The sequence below is a fragment of the Rhinoraja longicauda genome, chromosome 25, assembly GCF_053455715.1.
Source record: "Rhinoraja longicauda isolate Sanriku21f chromosome 25, sRhiLon1.1, whole genome shotgun sequence".
Lineage (NCBI taxonomy): Eukaryota > Metazoa > Chordata > Chondrichthyes > Rajiformes > Arhynchobatidae > Rhinoraja > Rhinoraja longicauda.
The window spans coordinates 15,431,487-15,454,535 of record NC_135977.1 but is presented as its reverse complement, the minus strand read 5'-3'; the positions used below and the strand labels follow the sequence as shown (position 1 = coordinate 15,454,535).

Below are 23,049 nucleotides of genomic sequence, written 5' to 3'. Positions count from 1 at the left end.
AGTACATGGCACGCTCACCGCCTTTCGTTGGGGCATTGACGATGGGATGTTAAGTGGCAGCCCTATAAAACTTAGGGCCACATTTGGATCACTATGCGCAGTTCTGATCGACAAACCATATGAAGTTTGAGGGAAACTGGTAGGGCAAACGTACAGTCTTTTACTCTGAGTAGGAGAACCAAGAACCAGGGAACAACGTTTTAAGGTGAGAGGGGAAAGATTTAATAGGAGCTGCCAGAGGAGGTAGTTGAAGTAGATACTATAACAACATTTAAAAGACATTTGGATAGGTACATGGATAGGAAAGGTTTAGAGGGATATGGGCCAAACACAGACAGGTGGGACAAGTGTAGATGGGGCGTCTTGGTCAGCATGTGCAAGTTGGGCCGACGTGCCTATTTCGATGTTGTATAACTATGTCAAGGCTGAGGAGATGGTGCGGAGAGGGTTTACTATGAATTTCCCTGGATTGGAGAGTATTAGCTATGAAGAGGGGTTGGAGTATTGGAGGCTGAGGGACAATGTGGTAGAAGTTTATAAAATCATGAAAGGGGAGGCAGTCAAATCCTTTTCCCCAAAGTTTAAATGTCAAATACTGGAGGACATACAGTGCCCTCCATAATGTTTGGGATAAAGACCCATCGTTTATTTATTTGCCTCTGTACTCCGCAATTTGAGATTTGTAATAGAAAAAAATCACATGCGCTTCAAGTGCACATTGTCAGATTTTAATAAAGGCCATTTTTATACATTTTGGTTTCACCATGTAAAATTGCAGCAGTGTTTATACATTGTCCCCCCATTTCAGGGCACCATAATGTTTGGGACACAACAATGTCATGTAAATGAAAGTAGTTATGTTTAGTATTTTGTTGCATATCCTTTACATGCAATGACTGCTTGAAGTCTGCGATTCATGGACATCACCAGTTGTCTTCTCTGGTGATGCCCTGCCAGGCCTGTATTGCAGCCATCTTTAACTTATGCTTGTTTTGTGCTCTAGTCCCCTTCAGTTTTCCCTTCAGCAGAGAAAGGCATGCTCAATTGGGTTCAGATCGGGTGATTGACTTGGCCACTCAAGAATTAACCATTTTTTAGCTTTGAAAAACTTTGTGGCTTTAGCAGTATGTTTGGAATTATTGTCTTGCTGTAGAATGAACCGCCGGCCAATGAGTTTTGAGACATTTGTTTGAACTTGAGCAGATAGGATGTGTCTATACACTTCAGAATTAATTCAGCAGCCACGCATGCCCAGGCCATAACACCCCCACCACTGTGTTTCACAGATGAGGTGATATGCTTTGGATTTTGGGCAGTTCCTACTCTCCTCCATACTTTGCTCTTGCCATCACTCTGATACAAGTTAATCTTCGTCTCATCTGTCCACAAGACCCTTTTCCAGAACTGTGGTTGCTCTTTTAAGTACTTCTTGGCAAACTGAAACCTGGCCATCCTATTTTTGTGGCTAACCAGTGGTTTGCATCTTGCAGTGTAGCCTCTGTATTTCTGTTCATGAAGTCTTCTGCAGACAGTGGTCATTGACAAATCCACACCTGAAGAGTGTTTCTGATCTGTCAGACAGGTGTTTGGGGAGTTTTCTTATAAAGAGAATTATTCTGTCATCAGCTGTGGAGTTCTTCCTTGGCCTGCCAGTCCCTTTGTGATTAATAAGTTCACCAGTGCTCTCATTCTTCTTAATGATGTTCCAAACAGTTGATTTTGGTAAGCCTAATGTTTGGCTGATGTCTCTAACAGTTTTATTCTTGTTTCTCAGTCTCATAATGGCTTCTTTGACTTTCAATAGCACAACTTTGGTCCTCTTGGTGATAAACAGCAATAACAGTTTCCAAAGGTGATGGAAAGACTGGAGGAAAGACTAGGTGCTGAGAGCTCTCTTATACCTGCATTAAGGAGGCATTTAGACACACCTGAGTAATTACAAACACCTATGAAGCCATGTGTCCCAAACATTATGGTGCCCTGAAATGAGGGGGCTATGTATAAAAATAATCCTTTAATAACATCAGACAATGTGCACTTTAACTACATGTGATTTTTTTTTTTCTGTTACAAATCTCAAATTGTGGAGTACAGAGGCAAATAAATAAATGATGGGTCTTTGTCCTAAACATTATGGAGGGCACTGTAGATTTAAGGTGAGGGGAAGTGATCTTTTTTTAAACAGGCTGGTAGGTGACTGGAAGATGCTGCTAGAGGAGGTGCTGCTAGAAAAGACAGACAGGTGGGCAGAGGGGGTGGGGTTGCTCTGATGGTAAGGAATGATATTCATTCCCTTGCAAGGGGTGACATAGAATCAGGAGATGTTGAATCAGTATGGATAGAAATGAGAAATTGTAAGGGTAAAAAGACCCTAATGGGAGTTATCTATAGGCCCCCAAACAGTAGCCTCGACATAGGGTGCAAGTTGAATCAGGAGATAAAATTGGCGTGTCAAAAATGTAATGCTACGGTGGTTATGGGAGATTTCAACATGCAGGTAGACTGGGAAAATCAGGTTGGAAATGGACCCCAGGAAAGAGAGTTTGTAGAGTGCCTTCGAGATGGATTCTTAGAACAGCTTGTACTGGAGCCTACCAGGGAGAAGGCAATTCTGGATTTAGTGATGTGTAATGATCCTGATCTGATAAGGGGACTAGAGGTAAAAGAGCCATTAGGAGGCAGTGATCACAACATGATAAGTTTTACTCTGCAAATGGAAAGGCAGAAGGGAAAATCGGAAGTGTCGGTATTACAGTATAGCAAAGGGGATTACAGAGGCATGAGGCAGGAGCTGGCCAAAATTGATTGGAAGGAGGCCCTAGCAGGGAAGACGGTAGAACAGCAATGGCAGGTATTCCTGGGAATAATGCAGAGGTTGCAGGATCAATTTATTCCAAAGAGGTGGAAAGACTCTAAGGGGAGTAAGAGACACCTGTGGCTGACGAGGGAAGTCAGGGACAGCATAAAAATTAAGGAGAGGAAGTATAACATAGCAAAGAAGAGTGGGAAGACAGAGGATTGGGACTCTTTTAAAGATCAACAAAAGTTAACTAAAAAGGCAATACGGGGAGAAAAGATGAGGTACGAGGGTAAACTAGCCAATAATATAAAGGAGGATAGCAAAAGTTTTTTTAGGTACGTGAAGAGGAAAAAAATAGTCAAGGCAAATGTGGGTCCCTTGAAGACAGAAGCAGGGGAATTTATTATGGGGAACAAAGAAATGGCAGACGAGTTAAACCGTTACTTTGGATCTGTCTTCACTGAGGAAGATACACACAATCTCCCAAATGTTCTAGGGGCCGGAGAACCTAGGGTGATGGAGGAACTGAAGGAAATCCACATTAGGCAGGAAATGGTTTTGGGTAGACTGATGGGACTGAAGGCTGATAAATCCCCAGGGCCTGATGGTCTGCATCCCAGGGTACTTAAGGAGGTGGCTCTAGAAATAGTGGAAGCATTGGAGATCATTTTTCAATGTTCTATAGATTCAGGATCAGTTCCTGTGGATTGGAGGATAGCAAATGTTATCCCACTTTTTAAGAAAGGAGGGAGAGAGAAAACGGGTAATTATAGACCAGTTAGTCTGACATCAGTGGTGGGGAAGATGCTGGAGTCAATTATAAAGGACGAAATTGCTGAGCATTTGGATAGCAGTAACAGGATCATTCCGAGTCAGCATGGATTTACGAAGGGGAAATCATGCTTGACAAATCTACTGGAATTTTTTGAGGATGTAACTAGGAAAATTGACAGGGGAGAGTCAGTGGATGTGGTGTACCTCGACTTTCAGAAAGCCTTCGACAAGGTCCCACATAGGAGATTAGTGGGCAAAATTAGGGCACATGGTTGACAGACAGAAAGCAAAGAGTGGGGATAAATGGGTCCCTTTCGGAATGGCAGGCAGTGACCAGTGGGGTACCGCAAGGTGACCAGTGGGGTACCGCAAGGTTCGGTGCTGGGACCCCAGCTATTTACGATATACATTAATGACTTAGACGAAGGGATTAAAAGTACCATTAGCAAATTTGCAGATGATACTAAGCTGGGGGGTAGTGTGAATTGTGAGGAAGATGCAATAAGGCTGCAGGGTGACTTGGACATGTTGTGTGAGTGGGCGGATACATGGCAGATGCAGTTTAATGTAGATAAGTGTGAGGTTATTCACTTTGGAAGTAAGAATAGAAAGGCAGATTATTATCTGAATGGTGTCAAGTTAGGAGGAGGGGGAGTTCAACGAGATCTGGGTGTCCTAGTGCATCAGTCAATGAAAGGAAGCATGCAGGTACAGCAGGCAGTGAAGAAAGCCAATGGAATGTTGGCCTTCATAACAAGAGGAGTTGAGTATAGGAGCAAAGAGGTCCTTCTACAGTTGTACCGGGCCCTGGTGAGACCGCACCTGGAGTACTGTGTGCAGTTTTGGTCTCCAAATTTGAGGAAGGATATTCTTGCTATGGAGGGCGTGCAGCGTAGGTTCACTAGGTTGATTCCCGGAATGGCGGGACTGTCGTATGTTGAAAGGCTGGAGCGATTGGGCTTGTATACACTGGAATTTAGAAGGATGAGGGGGGATCTTATTGAAACATATAAGATAATTAAGGGATTGGACACATTAGAGGCAGGAAACATGTTCCCAATGTTGGGGGAGTCCAGAACAAGGGGCCACAGTTTAAGAATAAGGGGTAGGCCATTTAGAACGGAGATGAGGAAGAACTTTTTCAGTCAGAGAGTGGTGAAGGTGTGGAATTCTCTGCCTCAGAAGGCAGTGGAGGCCAGTTTGTTGGATGCTTTCAAGAGAGAGCTGGATAGAGCTCTTAAGGATAGCGGAGTGAGGGGGTATGGGGAGAAGGCAGGAACGGGGTACTTATTGAGAGTGATCAGCCATGATCGCATTGAATGGCGGTGCTGGCTCGAAGGGCTGAATGGCCTACTCCTGCACCTATTGTCTATTGTCTAATGGCAGCATTTTAAGAGGCATTTTGGCAGGCACATGTGCAATTAGGGAACAGAGGAATGCACTTTGTGGGCATTTGGGATTAATTTAGATTAACATCCTGGTTGGGGCAGACACTGTGTCCCAAGGGGCCTGTTCCAATGCCATATTGTTCTTTGTTTTATGCGAAGGATTGTTTGGACATTGCAGCTAATGAGATCATCCCGGGATGTTAACTGTTAACATCTACAGTGCAACCTGAAATAACAAATATGCATTGATTTGACCTGTGTGTTGGTAGTCATATTTGCAAGAGGCACACAAGTATTGGAACCTCAAGAGGAAGAAAGAAACAGCAGAGAATAAGTCACGAATTATGTTATTACTACAGGATTCCAGTGAGATTGCAGCTGGAACATAGTGCACAGGTCTCCTTTCTCTGTAGTGAGTGAGCTGCAGGGATGACGAGGCAGCACAGGAGTTATAAAAAGCAGCTTTACTATCTTGTGATTGCTCCTGGTGATGTATCTAAAAGAAAGAAAATCACTAGCGGGGCGGCCATTTGGCAGCGGAAATTTGGGGTGAGGCTGTGTGTGGTGAAGTGATATGGTTGAGGGTAAATATTGATGCTTTGACTCAAGGATTTGACGGGCGGCTAAATTGAGATGAAAGAAAATAGGCAAGATATTTTTGTAAAGGGCAAGATCTTTTTTGTAACTCTTTTGTCTAAATTCAGTCGGGATGGCAGTTGGGGCACTGGTATTCCTCTGAGTAAATTCAAGACAGAGATCAATAGATTAACGGATATTAAGGAGAGAAGGCTGATCAAGTGGCCTGCTTCTGCTTTTATTTATATTTTTAATCATGCGTCAGAAGCTGATGACAAAACACTTTTGCAAAGCAGTTAGTGCAATATTTGCTAAGCAAATGATGAAGGCCTGTGTTGCAGTGGTTTATACATCTGGTAAAGGCAAAACAAATCTTGCCAATTAAAGCAGTATTTGGTAAACTAGTAAACAATGATTTATTATTTTCCACCATCATTTCTGGTGTAGTTTTTCGACGAACACCCAAAGAGCATGTTTTCTCATCTTGCACAATGCTGCACCACTTTGGCTTCAGCCACTCCCATGTATAAAATATTATACAGAGGGAGATATTTTGGGATAATTTCTATAAATATCTTAGTCATTCATTTCCTTTTCATCTATTTTTTTAGCTCTATTTTGGGGGGGAAATATCCACTGTATTTCTCCCCCACCTCTCTTCACCCCCCCCACCTCTATTCTTTCTTCCCCCCCCACCTCTCTTCTTTCTTCCCCCCCACCTCTCTTCTTCCCCCCACCTCTCTTCTTCCCCCCACCTCTCTTCTTCCCCCCCACCTCTCTTCTTCCCCCCCACCTCTCTTCTTCCCCCCCACCTCTCTTCTTCCCCCCCACCTCTCTTCTTCCCCCACCTCTCTTCTTCCCCCCCACCTCTCTTCTTCCCCCCCACCTCTCTTCTTCCCCCCCACCTCTCTTCTTCCCCCCACCTCTCTTCTTCCCCCCCACCTCTCTTCTTCCCCCCACCTCTCTTCTTCCCCCACCTCTCTTCTTCCCCCCACCTCTCTTCTTCCCCCCACCTCTCTTCTTCCCCCCCACCTCTCTTCTTTCCCCCCACCTCTCTTCTTTCCCCCCACCTCTCTTCTTTCCCCCCCACCTCTCTTCTTCCCCCCACCTCTCTTCTTCCCCCCCACCTCTCTTCTTCCCCCCCACCTCTCTTCTTCCCCCCACCTCTCTTCTTCCCCCCACCTCTCTTCTTCCCCCCACCTCTCTTCTTCCCCCCACCTCTCTTCTTCCCCCCACCTCTCTTCTTCCCCCCACCTCTCTTCTTCCCCCCACCTCTCTTCTTCCCCCCACCTCTCTTCTTCCCCCCACCTCTCTTCTTCCCCCCACCTCTCTTCTTCCCCCCACCTCTCTTCTTCCCCCCACCTCTCTTCTTCCCCCCACCTCTCTTCTTCCCCCCACCTCTCTTCTTCCCCCCACCTCTCTTCTTCCCCCCACCTCTCTTCTTCCCCCCACCTCTCTTCTTCCCCCCACCTCTCTTCTTCCCCCCACCTCTCTTCTTCCCCCCACCTCTCTTCTTCCCCCCACCTCTCTTCTTCCCCCCACCTCTCTTCTTCCCCCCACCTCTCTTCTTCCCCCCACCTCTCTTCTTCCCCCCACCTCTCTTCTTCCCCCCACCTCTCTTCTTCCCCCCACCTCTCTTCTTCCCCCCACCTCTCTTCTTCCCCCCACCTCTCTTCTTCCCCCCACCTCTCTTCTTCCCCCCACCTCTCTTCTTCCCCCCACCTCTCTTCTTCCCCCCACCTCTCTTCTTCCCCCCACCTCTCTTCTTCCCCCCACCTCTCTTCTTCCCCCCACCTCTCTTCTTCCCCCCACCTCTCTTCTTCCCCCCACCTCTCTTCTTCCCCCCACCTCTCTTCTTCCCCCCACCTCTCTTCTTCCCCCCACCTCTCTTCTTCCCCCCACCTCTCTTCTTCCCCCCACCTCTCTTCTTCCCCCCACCTCTCTTCTTCCCCCCACCTCTCTTCTTCCCCCCACCTCTCTTCTTCCCCCCACCTCTCTTCTTCCCCCCACCTCTTCTTTCTTCCCCCCACCTCTCTCATTCCCCCCCACCTCTCTCCTCCCCCACCCACCTCTCTTCTTTCTTCCCCCCACCTCTCTTCTTTCTTCCCCCCACCTCTCTTCTTTCTTCCCCCCACCTCTCTTCTTTCTTCCCCAACAGTCTTTTCAGGTGAGGCAGAGGTTCACTTGCACCTCCTCCAACCTCATCTTCTGTATCCGCTGTTCCAGGTGTGGACTCCTGTATATTGGTGAGACTAAGCGCAGGCTCGACGATTGTTTCGCTGAACACCTCCGCTCAGTCCGCCTAAAGCTACCTGATCTCCCAGTTGCTCAACACTTTAACCCCCCCTCCCACTCCCACACTGACCTTTCTGTCCTGGGCCTCCTCCATTGTCACAGTGAGGCCCAGTGCAAATTGGAGGAACAGCACCTCATATTTTGCTTGGGCAGCGTACACCCCAGCGGTATGAACATTAACTTCTCTAGTCCTTGCTTTCCCTCTCTTTCCACCCTCTCCCTCTTACAATACAATTCAATACAATATATCTTTATTGCCATTGTACCCAGGGGTACAACGAGATTGGGAATGCGCCTCCCATACGATGTAATAATTTAATTAATTTAGACAACAGCAACCCAACGAAACAATTGTAACAGTTTTAGACAGGATAAAGTGCAAGTTGATCTGTGCCGGATCACTATGCGTTGTGACCATCCGGCTCAGCAGGACCGGTTCATAGCAGCTATGGCCCTGGGGATGAAGCTGTTCCTGAGTCTGGAGGTGCGGGCGTAGAAGTTCTCAGTTCTCCGACCAGTCTTACTGTTTCCGACTCAATTTTATTTCTGTTTGCTTTTTTGTTGCCTTCTCCCAACTAATAATGATCTATTCTACATTTTCCTTGCTCTCCATTCCCTTGGTCCTGTTTTCACACCTTACATTTCCTTATCTACACTTATCTATGTACCGCCCACTCCCCTGAAATCAGTCGGAAGAAAGGTCTTGACCCGAAAAGTCACCCATTCTCTCCAGAGATGTTGCCTGTCCCGCTGAGTTACTCCAGCATTTTGTATCTATCTTGCCTGTCAAAAAACTCTCCTCATCTGTGTCAGCCTCTTACCTTCCAGACTTCGTCCATTCCCTTCTCTTTTCCTGCGTACTTTCTTCCCCCCCCCCCATCATAATCAGTCTGAAGAAGGATGCTGACCTGAAATGTCACCCATCCATATTCTCCAGAGAAGCTACCTGACTCGCTGAGATACTCCTGCACTTTGTGTCCACCCTTCAAAATAAACTCTTGATTTGGCAGAGTATATTCATGACTAACTGCTTTTCATTACTGAAAGTCAAATGGGGCCAAATTGCCACACAGCCCAATGTAGAGTTGATATTTCAAATTTGCTTTGGCTCAGGTAATTTAATGGAGAACATACAGTTCCAGAAAGCTGAAAACTCCACCGCAACTTGCTTCAATGTAATTGTGTACAGCAACACTACTTGTATGGATCTTGCCATGCATCAGCGGCCATTTATATTCACTTGATTGAAGCAGTTTGGTCAATTCGGTATAGAACATTGTGACTTTTTATTTTTGTCTTTTTTTTATTAACAAATAATCCTTGATAGATGAAACTGATGAGACACGGTCATGCTCACCAAGCATGTGTAGGAAGGAATTGCAGATGCTGGTTTACACCGAAGATAGACACAAAATGCTGGTGTAACACAGCAGGACAGGCAGAATCTCTGGATAGAAGGAATGGGTGACGTTGCTGGTGGGTCTGAAGAAGGGTCTCGGTCCAAAACATCACCCATTCCTTCTATCCAGAGATGTTGCCTGTCCCGCTGAGTTACTCCAGCTTTTTGTATCTATCTTCGGTGCTTAACAAGCATGTCTTGCTGCTTTTGTTTTTAAATTTCACAAAATTACTTGCAAGATATCAACTCAAGTGCAGTGGTCATTTGTACGTAAGGATTTGAAAGTGTCCACATCCGCACGTTACAGATTTATTTGATTTGGGTTTGATTCTAATGAAGTTCTATTACTGACATCACGATGTAGCAATGCTTTATACTTTAACATCTCATCAATGTTTGTTGATGTTTACTATAATCCATTCTTAGCACCAATGGTTTATTTCTTCAGTCTTGCTTCTGATTTGCAAAATTATCTCTTGGGTTTATTTCCGGAGAAGTGAATGGAAAAAAATGAAATGATATCGCTATTGTGCAACCCAACTGGAAAACATTGAATAATTGCTTTTGTTCAGTAATAACTGGGGAGATAGAGCAATAGGTTAGGAAAATTTATCAAAAAGGATTAGCAAAAAGGTGTCATGCCAGAAAATGGACTTTAGGAGAAGAGGAACAACCCTGTCCCCTGTCTCCATCAATGGTGTGGATGTGTAGTTTACCAGGGAGTACAAATACCTTGGAGTGTAGCTGGACAATAAACTGTACTGGTCCAGGAACGCTGATGCCCTGAACAAGAAAGGGCAGAGCCGGCTGTACCTTGTTGAGAAGGCTCTGCTCCTTCAATGTCTGCAGTAAGATGCTGCAGATGTTTTACCAATCAGTGGTGGCCAGTGCCATCTTCTTCGCTGTCATGTGTTGGGGCAGCGGGGCGAAGGCTGCAGACGCCAACAGAATGAACAAACATCAGGAAGGCTGGCTCTGTCCTTGGGGCAGAGTTGGATTAATGGGAGGTTGGCCTGGAGGGGAGGATGCTCCTCAAACTGCGGAGCATCCTGGACAATACAGCTCACCCCTTCCATGACACACTGGTCTACCTGAGGAGTACCTTCAGCAACAGACTGGTTCCACCAAGATGCAGGACAGAACGCCATACCCTGTGGCTATCAAATTGTACAACTCCTCCCCCCTCTGTCGTGGGGTAGACTGAGACTGACTCCCCTCCTCCCCAATCCTTGCACATCCCCAATCCTTTCCACTCATCACTTTAATTTCATGTATTGTGTGTTTTTATGACTGTTGGCAGATCAATTTCCCTCCTAGAATAAATTAAGTTCTATCGTATCGTATTGTAACTGACAGGGAACTTGCTGCCTTGCATCCATGTAGGAAAGGAGCTGTGATAAGGCAAGCGGCCTGCGATCCATTACTTTTGCAACAGTGATGGAGAAAATATTGAAGTTCACACCAAAGAATAAAGAAAAGCATTTGGAACCCAAAAATATTAATGGATTTCATTGATGAATTACATGGTGAATCTCATTGTGTCCTTTGATTAAGGCAGCATGTATAATTCACCTATATTTCCAAAAGAGCTTTTAAAATTGTGTCACCGTTTACAGTGTGAGGCAGTAAAAGAGCATCAAAAGGGAATGAAAATCCCCAAATCTACAGATTTATGAAATGCTCAGCAGGCCAGGCCCCGTCTGTGGGAAGAGCTGACTGGATCCAAGACCAAGTGGAGACATGGGTCAACAGTTCAATCAATGCCCGAAGGCGGAAAGTAAGACATCACAAGGATTATATAATGAGTGGTGTGCTGCATTGATCTCAGCAGTTCACAGTTTTTACAAATTGGCAAAGAGATGGAAGATATGACTTTGCCGATGACACAAAATGAGAAGGATATAAGTTGTGAAATGGCCATTAGGAGACTACAAAACAATAGAGATAGGCCAATTGAGTGTGAAAAGCTCCCGCAATAGAAGTATTAAGTGAAAAGGGGTACATTTGCTTTTTTTGGCAAAAAAAATAAAAGAAAGCTTTATTCTGATTGACAAAAAATTGATGAAATGTGATAGATAGTCACCTGGGTGTCCGAGTGTATGATTCACAAAAAGGTTTGTTGAGCACATGCAGCAAGTAATGAAGAATGTTAAGTATTATTTATTGCAATAGGAATAGATCATAAAATAACAGGGTTATGTTTCCATTGTGAGCACACATTTGTAGTTCACTGTATTGATTTCCTTAATTGAAAACAGATGTAAATGCATTGAAAACAACTGAGAAATATATATTTAGGATTAGTTAATGGTTAGAAAACAGCAGGAATGCAATCACATGAATCGTTTTGCACTAGAACGAATATCCTGGCAGGCTTTGCTCATGCTACTTGCCCACGCCAACCAATATGCCTCAACTACACTAGTCCTACCTGCCCGCAGTGGCCCGTAACCTTTAGGCCTATACTATCCATGTACCTGTCCAAATATCTCTTTAACGTTATGATTGTACCTGCCTCGGGGACCTCCTCCAGCATCCCATTCCAGATATATAACCAACCTTTCTGTAAAAATGTTATCCCTCAGGTTTCTAATAAATCTTTCTTCCCTCAGCCTAAACCAATGTCCTCTGGTTCTTGATTTTCCAACTCGGGGCAATTTACCCAATCTATTCCTCTCATGATCTACAAGATCACCCCTCATCTTGCTGCGCTCCATGGAATAAAGTCCTAACCTGCTCTCTAGCTCTCGCTGTAGCTCAGACCATCGAGTCCTGGCAATATCCTCGTAAATCGTCTCTGCATGCTTTCCAGCGTGACAATGTCGTTTCTATTACATGGTGCCCAAACCTGAACGCAATACTCTAAATTTGACTTCACCAACGTCTTATACAACTGTAACATGACCTCCCAACTTCTATATTCAGTACTCTGACTGTCGAAGGCCAATGTGCCAAAAGTCTTTTTGACCAAAGATCATTCTGCTCTGCAACACCTCCCACGGCCCTGCCATTCAATGTGTAGGTCCTGCCCTTGTTAGACTTCCCAAAATGCAACACCTCACATTTCTGTACTAAATTCCAACAACCATTCCTGACCGACTAATCAAGATCCTGCTGCAATTTTTGACAGCCATCTTCACAATCTACAACACCACCCACTTAAGTGTCATCGGCTAACTTGCTAATCAAGTTGCAATGATAACTGAACAAGGTTGTCTGGAAGACTGGAGATAATATGCGGCATAACTAGCCTTTTGAAGCACTTCATTATGGTGGATGTCAGAGTCACCAGATGGTAGCCATTAAGGCACGCGACCTTGCTTTTCTTTGACATCCCATGATAGTGGTCTTCATAAAGCCGGTGTGTTTCATAAAAATCCAGTGTGTGCTGCGAATTAATTGTCTTATCTCCCATTGCATTGACAGTAGGCTGTTTGGTATTTACTAGTTCTCTCGAAACACTCCACAACAATATGCCACATGCTTTATTATCTCCCTTTGCATTGACGTTTGGCTGTTTGCTGCTTCCTTACTCTCTAGAAACACTCTACAACAATATGCCACCAACCTATTGCTATGATGCGGATCGGATCGGGGAAGATCCAAGCAGGAACCGGGATACCATGCCCTACATAGATGATTCACCTTCCTCATCACCGCAGCTCAGTTCGAAAAGTCGAGGCAGCAGGGACACCGTATCATCTGGATCCATGGAGTCAAGTAAATCAGTGAGTTGATCAATTGTAAATCAATAAATCCTGCCACTACACAGACAAGAATGAAAGGATGTGAAGAAGTTACTTCTAATTGTAATTTGAGTTATTGCTAGCTACACAGCTCTGTAAAAAGCTTTTACGTAGGCATAGATTAAAATTCGATTGGTACTGCATATTGGAGTTATCAGGACAGACGAAGCTGTAATATATATGGCACAATTTCATACATTAGAAATCTGCGTAACGAGAGTAACTAAAATCCATTTTAAATTGCAAAAGAAAATTAATTGGCTTTGAATTGACTTTCCATTACAGCCAGATATTGATCAGTTGGGCAAGTGTGCTGAGGAATGGTTAATGGGGTTTAATGAAGTGAAGTGCGAGGTATTGCATTTTGAGATGTCAAACCAGGGTAGGACCTTCACAGTGAATGGCAGGACCCCTCACAATTGCAAGTACATAGTTCACTGAAAGTGGTGTTACAGGTAGAATCGTCAAGAAAGCCTTTGGTCCATTGGCCTTCGTCAGTTAGGTATTGAGTATTGAAGTTGTGATGTTATTTTATGGTTGTACAAGACATTGGTGAGGCCGCATTTGGAATGTTGTGTTCAGTTTTGTCACCCTACACTTTTAGATCCCTCTGCTCTACGTCACTCTCCAGGTCGTATTCAAATATATTAATTTGTCGTGGAAATTTTATCACGTCATAATCTTGACTTTGTGAAGATGAAATAAACTAATTTTATATACACTCGGCTTTGGAGAATTGATATTTTTATTTTCTTATAGAGTGAACCTGATTTGGAAAAAGGGTTGGAGATGCGAAAATGGGTTCTTTCTGGAATCCTGGCCAGCGAGGAAACATACTTGAACCACTTGAAGGCTCTTTTATTGGTATGTGTGGTGTACTCTTTTTCTACAAAACAAAACCACTTGATATTCATTCAACCACGCAATATAGTCCAGTTAAGTAGGAATGAGAGATGCATAAGATCACAGATGCAGGAATTTAGAGCAACAAAAAATGTGTGAGAGGAACTTGGTGTGTCGAGCAACATCTGTGGAGGGGAAAGGAATTATTGACATTTTGGGTCCAACCCCTGCATCAGGATTAACATGGGGAGGGGAGAAAGCCAATATCCAATATAAAGAGGAGAGGGAGAGTGGTGAAACAGATACCAGTGGTGACCATTGGCAAACCAAGGAGGGGTGATTGGTGGACTGAGGACGTGTGAAAGATAATGGGCAGATGGATCCAGGTCGGTAAGGAATGGATTTGGGAGATAGAGACAACCGATGTTTTGAGCCAGGTCCCTTTGTCAGACTTCAGGCTGGAGGGTAATAATTGGGAACAAAATGCTACCAGGACTGGAATCTGTGGTACTTAAGGATGGTGATGATAAAAAGGAACCATTAGGGGAGAGATGAATGAGAGATGCAACTGGAACAGATGGGGGAGGGGGCAAAAATGGGAGGACTGGAGGAGGATCAGATGGAGGGAGCGAGTGAGTGGAGGAGGTGGGGAATGAAGGAAACTCGCTGCAAGGCAGTGTTACATAAAATTAGAAAGTACAATGTTCATAGTGTAGCATTATAGATTACCCAGTCAAATATGAGGTACTGTTCCTCTAGTTAGCTTTGAGCCTTGGGTCAGTGTGGAAGGGGAAGGGATAGTGGAATATCATTCAAGTGGGAGGCTGGGATGGCCACTGCGGGGAGAGCGCAGGTGCTCTGCAAATCGGTTGCCTGGTCGGTTGTCTTGTCAATGTTGAGCCGGCCACATTGGGAGCACTGAATGCATAGATGAGGTTGGAGCTGCGCGTGAATCTTTGCCTCACCTCGAAGCTCTTTGTAGGTACTTCGATGGTAGTGAGGAAGGAGGTGCTAGGACTAGTGTTGTGCCTCTTGCAGTTGCAGGGAGAGTGCTAAGGGTCAGGGAGAGGTGGTTGGGGAGGGTTGAGCAGACTACTCTCATCTTTCAAAGTTTTAAATCTGACTGAATGGTGGGATTTTTGTTTAAAGTTTGTAATATTTAACTTTTTTACTGTTCAAAGCAATGTTTATTGTAGCTGGAATATTTAAAATCAATATTAGAAAATACAATCACAGTATAAGAGAATCTCTTAAAATTGAATTACTTTTCTGATCACCTTTGCTGCTGTTTGCATCCTGCATTTTATTGTGATGGTTCTATATTTTTGGAAGTTTTATGTAGGATAGAACTGCAGATGCGTTTACACCAAAGATAAACACAAATTGCTGGAGTAACTCAGCGGGTCAGGCACCATCTCTGGAGAAAGGAATAGGTGATGTTTTGGGCTGGCTGGCTCTGACTTGTTCTGTACCTTTTCATACCTCTAGTTTCCCTCTCCCCTGACTCTCAGTCTGAAGAACGATCTTGACCAGAAATGTCACCTATTCCTTTTCTCCAGAGATGCTGCCGGACCCGCTGAATTATTCCAACAATTTGTGTCTATCTTTGTTTTGAAAGATTGTTGATCACAACTTTATTAGTACGAAAGCCGACAATTTATCCTTTATCTTGTAGCCTATGAAGCCTCTTAAAGCAGCTGCCACTACATCTCAACCCGTTCTCACCAACCAACAAATAGAGACCATCTTCTTCAAGGTTCCTGAGCTTTATGAAATACACAAGGAATTCTATGATGGCCTGTTACCCAGGGTTCAGCAGTGGAGTCACCATCAATGTGTTGGAGATCTTTTTCAAAAACTGGTAAACTTTATTAGCCTCAACTATAAAATTGCTCTAAAGTTGCATGTAAGTTATACAAATTGGATTTTGACATGTTGCCATTTGTTTAGCGCAAACATTTTCAACAAATCTATGAGGCTTGACCTGCGATATCAAAACATTTGTGGAGCTTTGCACTGCATAGATGGATATTGAAATTATAAACTAATATAATCTAAGCGTTTTCTAATATCTGTGATAGGTTAGATGAACCATAATGTTCTGGCCACTTTTACTTCCCTGTCAACTAAAGGTGTTCCCTTGTTGGGTTGAATTAATATATACTTAGTGTTTATTAAATTAAATAAACAATTTAAAATATGGTCAGCTATTTACAACATGCAGGTTAAATGAATCCATCAGAATCTATAAAGAATATTTGAAATTTATGCTTTGAATCACAGTTGTAAGTAATGAGAGACAAGACACATTACAAATATTGTAGGAATTATGTTAATTATTGATCTTGTACATATTTTCCATTTCCGTACAGAAAACTGGCGGGAAATATTTGTGGAAGATAAAACGAAACTTACACAGACAGTTGGGGGCTAGAATGTCCAGGCATAGTGCATCACTTCATATGTTCATTAAAGAAGCATATTATCCTGAATTGTGAGAGATTACAGAGCTGTGAGATGCAGTGGGATCTGTCTGTTCTCATGCATGATTCACAATAAGTTATTGTGCAGGTATAGCATGCAGTTAGAAAAGTTAACATAGTGTTGTTGTTTATTGCTGGGGAATTGAATACAAAAGTAGGGAGTCCATGCTTCGGTTATCTAGTGAGACCACATTTGGAGTCCTGGTCAGTGTATGTCCTTTTTATTTTAGTTTAGTTTATTGCGGCGTGTACTGAGGTACAGTGAAAAGCTTTAAACAACAATGTTAATAGAACATAAAATAGTACATCACAAGAACCAGGCCCTTCTGCCCACCATGTCTGCACTGACCATGATGCCAATCTAAATAAATCCCATCTGCACATGGTTCGTATACTTCTGTTTCCTGTCTGTTCTTGCTTTCTTCAAAGTTAGTTCAAATTCTCCTGAAAGCTAATGCATTCTAATCCAAGGGTGTATGCATTGGAAGCAGTGGGATTTACTGAACTTGTATGTGAAATGGGTGGGTTATCTATCTTATGAGGAAAGATTACATGGACTAAGCTCATATTACAAAGTGCTGGACTAACTCACGCAGTGTCTGACCAGCTGACTTACTTCGGCACTTTGTGTTTTACTAAGGTTTCCAGCATCTGCAGTTCCTTGTGTCTCTGAGGCTCATATCAACTGGATTTTAGAAGAATGTGTAGAATGAAACATTAAGATCCTAATGGGCCTTGACAGGGTGAATGTGGTGAGAATGTACTTAAACATGCAGGGGTATTTGATATTCAGGAAGGATAGACAGAAAGGAAGAGGAGGTGGGGTGGCATTGCTGGTTAAAGACATTAATGCAATAGTAAAGAGAGACATTAGCTTAGAGGCTGTAGAATCAGCATGGGTAGAACTGCGAAATAGCCAAGGGCAGAAGGAGTTGTATACAGACCACCAAGCAGCAGTAGGGAGGTTGGGGATAGCATCAAGCAGGAAATTAGGGATGTGTGTAGCAAAGGTGCAGCACTTACCATGGGTGACTTTAATCTACATATAGATTGGGCCAACCAAATTGGTGGCAGCGCTGAGGAGGAGGATTTCCTGGAATGTATAGGGGATGGTTTTTTAAACCAACATGTAGAAGAACCGACTAGAGGGCGGGCCATCCTAGACTGGGTATTGCGTAATGACGAAGGATTAGTTAGTGATCTTGTTGTGCAAAATCACTTGGGCAACAGTGAGCATAATATGGTGGAATTCTGCATTAGGATGGAAAGTGACACGGTTAATTCAGAGACTATGGTCCTGAACTTAAAGAAAGGAGATTTTGAAGGTATGAGACGCCAATTGGCTAGGATAGACTGGCAAATTATACTTAAAGGGTTGACAGTGGAGATGCAATGGCAAAGATTTAAAGAGCACATGGATGAACCCCAAAAATTGTTCCCCCCCCTGTCTGGCGAAAAAATAAAATGGGGAAGGTGGCTCAACTGTGGACAATGAGGGAAATCAAGGATAGTGTTAAATCCAAGGAAAAGGCATATAAATTGGCCAGAGGAAGCAGCAAACTGGAGGATTAGGTGAAATTTAGAACACAACAGAGGAGGACAAAGGGGTTAACTAAGAGGAGGAAAAAAGAGCATGAATGAAAGCTTGCGGGGAATATAAAAACTAACTAAAAGCTTCTTTAGATATGTAAAAAGGAAAAAAATGAGTGAAGACAAATGTAGGTCCTTTACAATCAGAGACAGGTGAGTTTATAATGGGAAACAAGGACATGGTGGAACAGTTAAAAGTGTACTTTGATGGTGTCTTCCTTAGTGAAGACAGAACCAATCTCTCAGAAATACTAGAGGATCGAGGATCTAATGGGAGGGAGGAACTGAAGGGATTCCACATTAGTCAGGAAATGGTGTTAAGTAAACTGCTGGGACTGAAGGCAGATAAATCCCCAGGGCCTGATAATCTGCATCCCAAAGTACTCAAGGAGGTGGTCCTAGAAATCGTGGCTGCATTGGTGATCATTTTCCAATGTTCTCTCGACTCTGGATCAGTTCTTGTGGACTGGAGGGTAGCTAATGTAACTAATGTAAATCAGTTTTAACTGACTATGCCTTATTGGTGCTTGTCATTCTCAGGTTATTGAGTCTTTGTGATTTAAGTAAACCAATAGGGTCATTGACATGACAGCAAATGATCTTTGTGGACAAATTTAAATCATGTTCTACACTTTTTTTATAATGCCTGTCATTGTGCCAGCAAATACCCTCAAACTTGACACATGGGTAATGCCATTGCCTTCAGAGGTTTTAAAGAATAATCAGAAATGGAAATTTGCAGAAGCAACATCAGACCTGGTGTTCAGTGCATCTTGTGCATTCATGTAGTGTCCTTCCCATTTCTTTAGAGTCATCTATCTCAAGTGGTGTTTGGAGTGGGCAGTGGACCATATCAATCTGTCGTGCCTCTAATTTCAGTGTAATGACACTGCTGTAATTTCTACATGGTGAAACCAAAATGTATAAAAATGGCCTTTATTAAAATCTGACAATGTGCACTTTAACCACGTGATTTTTTTTCTATTACAAATCTCAAATTGTGGAGTACAGAGGCAAATAAATAAATGATGGGGACTAGCCCCCAAAACAAGCATAAGCTAAATGTGACTGCAATACAGACCTGGCAGAGCATCACCAGAGAACCAGCAACTGGTGATGTCCATGAATCGCAGACTTCAAGCAGTCAGTGCATGCAAAGGATATGCAACACAATACTAAACATGACAACTTTTATTTACATGACATAGCTGTGTCCCAAACATTATGGTGCCCTAAAAAGGAGGACTATTTATAAACACTGCTGTAATTTCTACATAGTGAAACCAAAATGTATAAAAATGGCCTTTAATAAAATCTGACAATGTGTACTTTAACCACATTTGATTTTTTTTACTATTACAAATCTCAAATTGTGGAGTGCAGCGGCAAATAAATAAAAGATGGGTCTTTGTCCCAAACATTATGGGGGGCACTGTAAATCATGATTTTCAACATATAGAATTTATAATCACAATGTATTTTGTTTATATCATGGTTTCTGTCCACACTGGTAACTGCTAGGATTTACATTGCGTCTAGAGAAACTAAAAATGTTTTAAAATATTAGCAGAGGCTTAATTTTTTTTAAAACACTGTAGCAACTATTCCAAGTACTGCTTGGTTAAATACCACCATTTTATCCTTGCAGGACAAGTGTTGAGGTAGATTTGTTAATATTTTCCATTTCCTCAGCCTTCATTTACTTGCCTTTGTATTTTTTTTAGTATTTTCCCGTTGCTCACTAATATCGTTTTGATTGAATGTAACATATATATGTTTTTATTGGGGTTGATTTATTTGTTGTAGTATGGAACATGGGAAATTATTATCCTGTAACCTGGAAAATTGGAAAAATAATATAAATTATCTGTGAGCATGTTGATTCTGTGCATGATTTATTCCTCGTGATTTTATACACCTCTATAAGATTACCCCTCATCCTCCTGTACTCCACGCATGTTCATACCCTACGAACCCATCCCCCTCAAAAGGTTTATTTCTTTGTCGATCAAACCTATCAAAGACCCAGTTTTTAAAATTATTTTCAACAAAAAGGATGCAATATTTCAAATGGATGTGGCTAGATCCATAGATCCATAACAGTAATTTGTTAAATAATTAGTTTTGGTAGACATCATCCCAGGTGACAATTAGTCCACTTTGATTTTCACTGCTTTGACCAGATGGGCAATAATCATTTCAGTGATTTCATAAATGAATTCAGGAATCCACAGAAGGCTGTCATCATCCACCCCTCTCCAGTAATGACCAATGCAGTGTTGCTGGGGATTTCATCATTTGGGGGGAAAAAACTACGCTGATTAATTTAGATCAACGTACAAAATTACATTTCTCTTTTTGAGAGACTTCCCTCAGTGTTCTCAGCCAACATTCCTCTACTAATTCCAAGACGGATAACAGTTCATTCATTCACATTTTCCATCTGTGGGATTGTGTTCATAATCTAAATATAGTATCTAAATATACTTTAGCCACCACATTTCCCAACATAGCAGAAGTAATTTATTTCAAAAACGATCCATTGATCGGCAAGTGTTTTGAAATGTCAATAATTAAATCGCATTCTATCTTCTGACTGACACATTGTGAAAGCAAAAGCAGCTTATTTATTAATTATTGCTTATTTATTGCAGGCCAGCCAGCTTGGTGTGTATCGAGCTTTTGTGGATAACTACGAGGTTGCCGTAGAGACAGCAGAGAAATGCTGTCAAGCTAACACACAGTTTTCTGAAATATCAGAGGTATTACTTTCAACTAATTATTTGATAAATATACAAATGAAACTATGTAAACATGCTAATAAAGTTGGTTCTTGAGATGAGAGTAAAATGTTTAGCACAGAATGGTTGTCTTTCTCATCATTATAAGTCCTTTGATAAAGCAGTCTATAACATTAACCTCACAGGCTCACTATCAAATACTCTCACAATATGATCGACTCTTGATATGATTGATTCCATTGTCAGTGGTCAGAATAGGCAGGAGCACGGCAGGGAGTGAGGAAGGACTAATGGATTGAAGCATACTCATTTTAAAGCAAGAGGATTGACAGGTAAGGCGGATGAACTCGGCATGGATAGGTGTGTGCGACTGGGATGTTGAAGACATTATGGACACCTATATACCGGCGAGACAAAGCATAGATCGTAGGTACTCATTTCTTTGAAAACTTTCGCTCAGTCCACCTTGCCCTAAGGCTTCTGGTTGCTAAACATTTTAACTTTTAATATTTTAACTGCCATTCCCATACTGACCTTTCTGTCTTGGGCCACCTCCACTGTCAGAGTCAGGCCACACGTAAATTGGTGGAACAGCAGCTCATACGTTGCTTGGGTAAATAAAGACTGCAAGCTCAGAGTCATGCTTATAGTGGAGAAACAAATACAGATTGGGTGCCTGCTTGTAGAAGACTTCAGTTCAGTCTGCAAGTGGAACCCTGAACTTGTAATTATTGCTTGCCGCTTTAATTCTCTCTTCCATTCTAATTTTAGTTATATTAGTTTAGAGATATAGAGTGGAAATGAGTTGTTTGGCTCACCAAGTACGCGACGACTAACGATCACCCATACACTAGTTCTATCCTAGACACTTGGGACAATTTACAGAAGACAATGAATGTTCAAACCCGCATGTATTGGAACCCGGAGAAAACCCACATGGTCACGGCGAGCGTTCAAACTCAGCACAGGCAGCATTCGTAGTCAGCATCAAACCCAGGTCTGTGGCGCTGTAAGGCAGCAACTTTACTGCTGTGCCACTGTATCATCCCAAGACTTCTCTGTCTACAGGCTACTATGTTACTCCTACAATGTCCAATGTAAACTTAAGGAACTTTACATTCAAGCACGTTACAATTCTTAGAACAATACTGAATTCAACAACTTTAAGTAACTGTCCTTTTTTCCCTCTTCACAGATGTGGAGGTAAGTTTCAGTTTTTTTTGTCACTTCTATCTCCAAATTTTAAATTAGTTATCCTGACCAATTTGGTCAATATCCTATTACAGAACATTCCCTCTGTAATCTCTAACCATAATCCCTTTGCAGCTTAAACATGTTGTTTTCTCATTTTTCCACTTCTGATGAAGGACCCTTGAGCGAAAATATTGAATGTTTCTCTCTCCACCTTGGAGTGCACGTTCTTCCTGTGACCACGTGGGTTTCCTCTGGGAACAAAGATGTGTGGTGTATAGGTTAATTGACCTCTGTGAATTGCCTCTAGTGTGGAGGGAGTAGATGCAAAAGTGGGATAACATAGAACTAGTGTGTATTAAAACCAAAAGGAAGAAAGGGCGGCACGGTAGCGCAGCGGTAGAGTTGCTGCTTTACAGCGAATGCAGCGCCGGAGACTCAGGTTCGATCCTGACTACGGGTGCTGCACTGTAAGGAGTTTGTACGTTCTCCCCGTGACCTGCGTGGGCTTTCTCCGAGATCTTCGGTTTCCTCCCACACTCCAAAGACGTACAGGTATGTAGGTTAATTGGCTGGGTAAATGTAAAAATTGTCCCTAGTGGGTGTAGTGTTAATGTACGGGGATCGCTGGGCGGCACGGACTTGGAGGGCCGAAAAGGCCTGTTTCCGGCTGTATATATATGATGATGATGAAAAAGGTAGAGAAGAGATAACTAGTATAAAGAGGTGAGGGGGAGGAGTGAAATAAGGGCCAAGAGGTGATCAGTGAATCTCCAACTTTGTTGCATTTGGTGCTACTTAGTTTCGTTCAGAGATGCAGCATGGAAACAAGCCCTTTGGCCCACTGAGTCCACACTGACAATTGATCACCCGTTCGCACAAATTCTCATCCACTCCCTCCAGATTTGGGGCAGTTTTTATCGAGGCCTACAAACCCGCATGTTTTTGGGATGTGGGATGAGCACCCAGAGGAAACCTACGCATTTACATGGAGAACATGAAAACTCCACACAAATGAGGTCAGGATCAAACTTGTGAGGCAGCATCTCTACAAGCTGTGCAACTGTTCTGCCCCCTTATGTGCCCTCTTCTGCACTGCCAAGACCAAGTGCTAGATTAGGCGACCAATTTATAGTGCTCTGCCTGAAATGGCCATCTCATGCTCCCAGTTGTTATGCCATTTCAACCCCCTTTCTCTTCCTACGTCATTCTGTCCATCCTCA

General features: G+C 42.9%; 1 protein-coding gene across 1 annotated transcript in view; it reads left to right on the top strand.

Moving 5' to 3' along the window:
* The window catches only part of LOC144605828 (breakpoint cluster region protein), a 77,805-nt gene that overhangs the window by 9,059 nt on the left and 45,697 nt on the right, over positions 1-23,049 (top strand). Inside the window, exons 2-5 of the mRNA XM_078421422.1 lie at positions 12,773-12,960; positions 13,738-13,842; positions 15,497-15,682; positions 20,549-20,656. Coding sequence (XP_078277548.1) covers positions 12,773-12,960; positions 13,738-13,842; positions 15,497-15,682; positions 20,549-20,656 — 587 coding nt within the window. The remainder of the gene's footprint in view (positions 1-12,772; positions 12,961-13,737; positions 13,843-15,496; positions 15,683-20,548; positions 20,657-23,049) is intronic.